At 49.2% G+C, this 7,832-nt stretch overlaps 5 protein-coding genes across 5 annotated transcripts; 3 read left to right on the top strand and 2 right to left on the bottom strand.

Moving 5' to 3' along the window:
* Positions 1-856: 856 nt before the first annotated feature.
* Positions 857-1,608, top strand: SPAC4G9.12 (putative gluconokinase; the record flags this gene model as incomplete). Its single annotated transcript, XM_031154000.1, has 2 exons — positions 857-1,102; positions 1,153-1,608. 2 exons carry the CDS (start codon positions 857-859, stop codon positions 1,606-1,608), a joined length of 702 nt encoding a protein of 233 aa, XP_031000923.1.
* A 568-nt stretch (positions 1,609-2,176) lies between these two features.
* On the bottom strand, positions 2,177-3,848 carry Dbt (Lipoamide acyltransferase component of branched-chain alpha-keto acid dehydrogenase complex; the record flags this gene model as incomplete). Its single annotated transcript, XM_031153999.1, has 2 exons — positions 2,177-3,450; positions 3,695-3,848. 2 exons carry the CDS (start codon positions 3,846-3,848, stop codon positions 2,177-2,179), a joined length of 1,428 nt encoding a protein of 475 aa, XP_031000920.1.
* Positions 3,849-4,273: 425 nt separating this feature from the next.
* On the top strand, positions 4,274-5,507 carry ATP10 (Mitochondrial ATPase complex subunit; the record flags this gene model as incomplete). Its single annotated transcript, XM_031153998.1, has 2 exons — positions 4,274-4,665; positions 4,817-5,507. 2 exons carry the CDS (start codon positions 4,274-4,276, stop codon positions 5,505-5,507), a joined length of 1,083 nt encoding a protein of 360 aa, XP_031000922.1.
* A 172-nt stretch (positions 5,508-5,679) lies between these two features.
* On the bottom strand, positions 5,680-6,550 carry GOS1 (Golgi SNAP receptor complex member; the record flags this gene model as incomplete). The annotated part of the gene is made up of 3 exons (XM_031153997.1): positions 5,680-6,183; positions 6,234-6,347; positions 6,398-6,550. Coding segments are annotated over 3 exons (771 nt in total), but the record flags the coding sequence as incomplete, so codon positions are not given.
* Positions 6,551-6,822: 272 nt separating this feature from the next.
* On the top strand, positions 6,823-7,320 carry RPL35 (60S ribosomal protein; the record flags this gene model as incomplete). The annotated part of the gene is made up of 2 exons (XM_031153996.1): positions 6,823-6,974; positions 7,089-7,320. 2 exons carry the CDS (start codon positions 6,823-6,825, stop codon positions 7,318-7,320), a joined length of 384 nt encoding a protein of 127 aa, XP_031000919.1.
* Between the last annotated feature and the right edge of the window lie 512 nt (positions 7,321-7,832).

Below are 7,832 nucleotides of genomic sequence, written 5' to 3'. Positions count from 1 at the left end.
ACCTCGTACCGTGTACCTGTCATCACACTCATCAACACCAATCCGCCATCCCCCACGCATACGAGTCACAGATCTCGTTTCTCAATTCAGGAACCCCGCGCCTTCTTTTTCTGCCAGCAAAATTGCCATTTTCTTTCTCTCTCCCCCCCTTGCAATCTCACCGCTTCCCCTCTAGGCTCGGCTACTCGACGGCTTGCACCAATTTTCCTTCTGCGGCTTCTTTTGGTAATTCTGCACTCTGCCCTCTGAGACTCAGACTCCAACACTCCAACTGCCCCCCCCCCCGGGCCTCCCCTTGTCCACTTCCCGGATTCCCCTACGGCCAGGCAGGCGAGGTCTCGACTCTCGAACCGGACATGCGGTTCACCAATTATATATATCCCTCGCCCTGATTTTTCTATTACGGTATTATTCTTGCCGCTAGTCATCACGCTTACGGAGTATTCACGGTACTTCGTACTGTACGAAATAGATAAATTTACTTATAACTAGCCTAGTATTCTATGTGGGGCTGCTGACCCATGCCATCTTTCCTCTTTGTACCACGGCGGAGATGGGAACTACATTTATTACCTCATAAAGGGGCCCTCGCCTTCGCCTTGGGTTTTTGTTTTTTGTCCTTTGTTACAAAGGATTTGTTTGCTTTCACTTTCACTCTCATAACCCCTATCACTTTCACTCCTATCTTCTAGCTACTCGTAGCGATTCATTGCGTGACGTAGTTCTCCTGGCTGTCTACTTAAATTCATACATCATCAGACCGTGTACAAGTCGCCTACTGTTACTGTATACTCTGACTTTATCTCCACGTACTTTGCTTTGGCGCGCTTCAACCAAGAGCTAAGAACATATAATGATGTTAAGCTACGAGAATCGACCGGCCATGGGACAAAATTCTTCAACTACCTCAACTGTACTGCCGCTATCCACTTCTCCACCTTCATCAAAAAAGACAACGAACGGCACGAGTGCGGATAAAAGTCAATCTGCCTCCAACCATTCCCACATTTGGCTGGTGACTGGCCCAGCAGGGTGCGGCAAGAGCACTGTGGCTCAGTACTTAGCAAAAGCCATGAAGCTTCCTTTCATTGAAGGAGACGAGGTAAGAGCCATTTCCTCAGATTTACTTTCTACTTTTCTAACAAGCTCCAGTTCCACCCCCCTGCAAACGTCGAAAAGATGTCCAAAGGCATCCCCCTCACCGACGCCGACCGCTGGGACTGGCTTACGACGTTGCGCGAAGAGGCTCTCCGCCAACTGGTGGATTCCGGGGCCCAAGGCGTAGTCCTCACCTGCTCGGCCCTGAAGCGCAAATACCGCGACGTGATCCGGGTTGCGCCGTACTATTCGCACAACGTGCGTCTACACTTTGTATATCTACATGCAAGACAGGAGGTCTTGATCGAGAGGGTCGGCGCGAGAAAAGGTCACTTTATGGGCGCGAACATGGTGAAGAGTCAATTCGGTATTCTGGAGGCACCGACGCCGGATGAGACGGACGTTATCTCGGTGGATGTGAGTGGGACTGAGGAGGAGGTGGAGAGAGATGCGTTGGCTGCGATCCGCCAGGCCGTCGAGGTCAAGTCAGCAGAAGACCTTGAGGACTGAATGGAGGGGGGCCAAGGATGAGAACAGTGTGCAATTTTTGCCTGTCTAGGAGTTACGGAGCGAGATCTAAGGGTTGCGCGTATACAGAACAGGTCCAGGCGTCTTACTGCAGTTTCTTTATTCCCCCTTCTGTACTTACTTGCATGGGAAATGGGAAATACGGCGAGTTACAGACAGAAAACGGGCGTTGGGTTCGTCGGGCTGCAGGATTTGCGTCATATAAATCTGCCACAACACAGAGACAAGATCACAAGACCACATTTTTCACTGCGTTGCTCTCTGCCAAGAGGTGACTTTTCTTGTTGCCATCTATAACTTTATTTTTTTATGCTGTGTTACATTTGCTTATTGCGGGGTAGCAGGGCCGCATCTCCATTTAACGTGCTACGTGACAACGCATGCGGTGTTACAGCATGAGGCTGAGCCCCAATCCTTAGACATTGCTTAAGGACAGCCAATACCTTGCTCCCAAATACAGCCTTGCTCGCATATTGCACTGCACTTCTCCCACATATGCTGCGGTCCGGCACGACACCCGATACCTGCTCCTGCCTCCAAGAAGCGTGCATCAACGCAGATGCATGACCATACTATCTGGGTCTTCGACGAACCCCTTGACCACCTCTGCAGCTCGTGCCATGGTTGCACCATCGATGACTCGGTGGTCAGCACTCCAGCTGAAATTACAAATCTGTCTTGCAATCACGTCGTCTTCCTCGTCGAAGCCTGGCACTCGACGCATCTTGCCAATGCCGAGTATAGCTACTTCCTTCTCCACGATCACGGGAGAGACGACTGTGCCTCCGATATTGCCGATGTTCGAGACCGTGATTGTACCACCACTCAGGTCCTGAGTGGTGAGTTTGCCCGACGCAGCTAGGGCTTGAAGCCGGTTTAACTCGGCTGCTATGGAGAGAACGTTGAGGGTTGAGACGTTCTTGAGGACTGGGACGATCAGTCCTGATGGTGTATCCATTGCTATACCAATATTGTGTTGACTTCGATGTACGAGTACTGGCTTTCCGGTACTCGAATCCACATCCACTCTTGCGTTCAGCATTGGGTATTGTTGAAGAGCCATTGAGACGGCCTTGATGATAAATGGAAGGTATGATATCTTGCTGATATCATTTGTAGGTGATTTCGCAAGCCCCTTGTTCAACCTCGTTCGAAGGTCTAAGAGCCTGCTGAAATCTATCTCATCCGCATATAGGAAATGTGGGATTGTCAAGGACTTTGTCATGGACTTGAACATCATACTTTGTGTGTTTGATAATTGGGTTATTGTTTCCGTTTGCGTTGGAGTGTCGATTGGTAAAGTGGAGGCTGGCCCTCTTGTAGAGGCACCAGAATCTCGTAGCTTTGCAAATTGATGTACATCTTCTTTCATAACACGTCCATCCCTTCCGGTGCCTTGGACATCTGAGATATTGACGTCCAATTCTTTAGTCAGGTGCCTGACTGCTGGTGTTGCTAACGCACCATGCTTCCCTTTCGACAGCGATACATTTTCTAGTTCTGGCTGTGTTTCCATACTGGGTGCCGATGACAAGGAGCCCGGAGTCTTGTCTACCTGGGCTTTCGACTCCTCCCCTGCCGATGGTTCTGTCAAAGCCGCCAGATCCTCTTGTTTGACCTCTCCCTGTATGTCAATATCCACCAAGGGCTTGCCTACTTTGGCCATTTCACCGGCTTCATAGTGTAGCTTCTTGACAATCCCTGGGAATCGGCTGGTGATTTCCACGGAAGCTTTGTCGCTCTGAACTTCACATAGCTTGTCGAATTCCTCGACTCGGGCTTCGGGCTCGACGAACCACTGAATGATTTCGCATTCTCTGATTCCTGTTTGACTTGTTAGAGTGAAGTGGTTCCAATGGGAGAACTAGAATAAAAGATACTACGGAAACCTACCTTGAATGAATGATCAAAGGAGCTTCAAAGGAGTAACAATAACCTCGCTGGTGCATAGCTATCCACTTGAACTTCGGCTCCCCTAAGAAACTCCCAAACCATCCATCCAAGGTAGAAGGCAATATCTTATATGCCAATTAATGCGGTATCCAATACCGAGGATGAAAAAACTAACCTTCACCGATATCCGCTAGTAGAAACGGTTTTATGGCTTGAGCTCTCGTTGTTGCATGGAAGGACCGTGCTGAGGGGAATGGTCTGGGGAAGTTGAGGTTCTTGTAGACCTGCCATTGTCTTGAAGAGACTCGAGAATATACTTGAAGACGCATAATGCCAGGAGTATTTTCTGGGAATCTCCAAGACAGAGGAGGGAAGTTTGGGAATTACATTCTTGTGTGCAACGAGGGGTTGTCTTATATCTGGGGTTCTCCGCATTTCACACCGGTTATCCGCGGGATACTGGAGGGGCGGCTTAAAAGTACCTAGCCCTAGTACCTAGGTAAACTACTCACCTTTTAATGTATTGAGAGTACCTCTGCGAATAGCTTATGGCTCTTGTATATCAAAGGATTCTGTAGAATAAAACACAGCTAAATATTGAAAGCAAGATAGAAAATAAGCAATAATTATTTGAGAGACCTATATGATCACCAACAGGGGAGCCCCTGGCTTAGCGAATATCAAAAACGGGCCGGAAGAAATTTGGATAGCTTCGATTCTGACGCGCCTCAAACACAATGCAACATAGAACAACATGATTCTCACACGAAGACCATTGCTCTCTGCCAAGGCGAACTTCGAATCTGCGGCATGTCTACTCTGTCAATGGCGCTCTTTCAGCTCTTCATATCGGCACTTAGCTGAGAAGCCAAGCACCTCAAAAGGCCCTCCTTCTCCGTCCGTCCCTCCTACACTAGGTGCAGCTGCGCCAACTCCTCCAACCCCTCCTCCATCCCCACTCGAAGGTGCCCCGCGAGCATACGGTCAGAATGTCGACGAGTTCACACCTAAGCCTTTGAATCGACCTATTGGGCTACCGAATCCGCCGCTTGCTGGGGAGAATAGTGGCAAGGATACAAGGACGCTACAGCAGAGGAGAGATGACTTTGTGGATTATGACAAACATTTGGAAAGGAGGAAAGAATTGTACGGCACACAGATAATACATGATTGCAAGTGGGAATAGGATATGGCTTCTCTTGGTTGACGAAGGGCTCCCCAAACCCTCTCATGGAAACTGCCATTACATCCTGTTCCCAATTGTATTTGTTGGATAGAGACTAACGGGATGTAACAGAACACACAAAGTAGCCAAACCCTACTTCCGAGAATGGAGCAACATGCGTTTCAGCAAAGGGAAATCCTTCCTCGCCCCACCCGGACTCTTCAGAGCCGAACGAGCCCTCTTCTTCCCCAACCTCCAGGGTCAAACTCTACTCAAAGACAAGAAGATCCGAGATACCACGCCCGTTTTCCAGGATAAGGTGTCTATTGTTAGCACATTCAACACGCAGTGGGCAGAAAACCAGGTCAATACATTCGTATCGGAGAAGGAGAATCCGGAATTACAAGAGGTGGTGAAAGGTAGTGGGGGAGTGGCGCAGATGGTGCAGATTAATCATGAGCCAAACTGGATGAAGGCTATGATTGTCAAGTTCTTCATGTATAATCTGAGGAAGCAGCGGGCGCCCGAGGACTGGGGACGGTATTTCTTGGTCAGGAAAGGGTTTACTGAGGAGATGAGGGAGGAGATTGGATTGCTGAATAGCAAGGTTGGGTATACATACCTGCTGGATGGAAATTGTAGGATTAGATGGGCAGGGAGCGGAAAAGCTGAGGGTGAAGAGAAGGAGGGACTTGTGAAGAGTGTGAGACGGCTGGTTGAAGAGGCAAACACGAAACGGAAAGAGAGGCCTATGCTGCCTCGAAAGCAAGCGATCGAGGCAAAATCGGTCCATAACCAAAAGGACGTTGCCTCGACGGCATGATATTATTGTAAAGATACCCATACTTGTACACCATAATTTTGGCTAGCCAGCCACCCCAAAACACCCGCTGAATGCATTCAGATCTCCTCGTCTCGCTCATATTTCGTCCTAAACAATGTGCCGCTCCTTAAGCCTGAAATAGTGCCAGCCTTTCCTGTCCTCCGCCAAACTCTCACATGAAATACAAGAACAACAAACAACAAAAAGCAATAAAGCCCCCCATAATGAATCCATCCCTCCTCTTCTTCGCCGAAATCCTCCCAATCAAACTATTCAACCCAGGAACCTGACTCGCAGCCCCGGTAATTCTGCGGTTAATACTAGCCAGCGTTTCCCTCTGCAGCCCAAAACTCTCATTGACAGCATATGCCTGACTGAGCACGCTATCCGCCATGTTATGACTATTATCTATGCGCGCGCGCTCTCCCAACATGTAATCGGCCTCGGCGGCCTCGGGGTTGCTGGAATGGTAGGCATCGATATCGGAGCGCACGTTTGAGAGCAGGTTGGCGCGGTTGCGAGCTTCGAGGATTTGGGATCTGAGGCGCGAGAGTTCGCGGTGGTGTTCTTGCAGGATTTCATGGTGGCGGGAGAGGTTGTTTTGCTTTAGGGCCGAGGCTGTGAGGGTTGCTTCGGAGTCCAGGAGGCGGGTAAGTTGTGATATGAGGGCTTCTCGCTGGATGGGTATCAACGTCTGGTTTGGGCATCTGGGTAGGTGGGATCTACCTTTTCTAATGTGTCTTGTATTTTTGACTCCGTCTGACTTTCATCTTCTGTGGGTTTCGCTGGTATGTTTGGAACGGATGCGAATTGGGAGTATGTATGGAATAGTGTTTCTGTCTTTGAGAGAGATCAGCTCATGTTCTTGAAAGACTTTCTCTTGAGTTTACCTGATTTTCCAATGTCCGGGCCTGCTGTCGAAGTTGCGCCCATCCTGTACCTGTAGCAGAAGCCATTTTCAATGCGCTGTGTTCTGTGAAAGATGTAGTACTCAGTGATACTTTGCTCTTCAAACATTTAGACGTAGCTGGACCACCCACCCAAGCTAGGCTTAACGCGGCGCGTCGCGTGACTTGGAACTAGCCTCACATTGATAAACCCCCACCGCCTCATCGATTGGCCCGCACCAAAACTAAGCGAACGAAGCCCACAGACAGATCAAAAAATTGATCACGAAAAGTTAACGACTTCCACGACGACCACTCTCCCTCTCGACAACACATTTCACGACAAACTCTCACCATGGTAAGGATGCCATGCGGATGCGATGCGATGTTAGAAATAGATATTGGGGATCATGATGGCTAATTTGTGAATGCGACAGTCGTCCGGAAAAGTCAAGACTGGCCAACTCTGGTCCAAGAACAAGGCGGATCTCGCAAAGCAACTCGGCGAGTTGAAGACGGAGCTGGGTCAATTACGAGTACAGAAGATTGCCGGAGGATCAGCGTCGAAACTCACAAAGATGTGCGTAAATATATACCAGAACAGACTCACACACCAGTCATGGTGTTGTAGACGCTTGAAGTTCAAGTTGAAGGACATACATGGACATGGCTAATCTCTCTTCGATTACAACAGCCACGATCTCCGAAAGTCAATCGCAAAGGTCCTGACCGTCATCAACGCCAACCAGCGCGCACAGCTCCGCCTCTTCTACAAGGGCAAGAAGTACCTCCCCCTCGATCTCCGACCCAAGCAGACTCGCGCCATCCGAAGACGTCTGAGCAAGCACGAGAGCGGCAAGACCCTGGATAAGACGAAGAAGCGTGCGATTCATTTCCCTCAGCGGAAGTTTGCTATCAAGGTATGATATGACATATCCTTCTGGGACAAGTTGTTACTGCAGAGGAGGGATTGGGACTGACAATGCTTACAGGCGGAGGCTTAGAGGAATCTGCGTTTGGGATTAGATTGATTTGAGGCTTCTTTGCAAATGGCTTGATTTGGTTTTTCAGAGGGTCCACGGTGTATCATCGAAAAATAGCATGGTTGGCATGGAGCCGCCCCAATAAATCACGACATTAAAGCAAACTTTTCATCTTCCTGTTATGGTGTTGTGAGGTTCAGGTGTTGAAACGGTCTGGTCGAGCCATGAATGAAAATTTTCGACTTCCAGGTCACTCACCAAGAAGGCTTCGAAACCTCACGGCCATCCTGTTGGTCGTAACGGCCCATGTGTGTGAGAGAGCACGTATCATTAACCCATTATATCCCGTCTTCCCCCAACAAAAATATCGGCCTCTTCCTAAGCTATGCCTAGCCTATCTATCGCAAGTGCTTCGCTCACCCTTCCCTTGCCTCTCACATCTCCTTTCCCCCCCC

This window comes from Lachnellula hyalina, assembly GCF_007821495.1.
Source record: "Lachnellula hyalina strain CBS 185.66 chromosome Unknown contig00344, whole genome shotgun sequence".
Lineage (NCBI taxonomy): Eukaryota > Fungi > Ascomycota > Leotiomycetes > Helotiales > Lachnaceae > Lachnellula > Lachnellula hyalina.
This window is presented reverse-complemented; position numbering and strand designations above follow the sequence as displayed.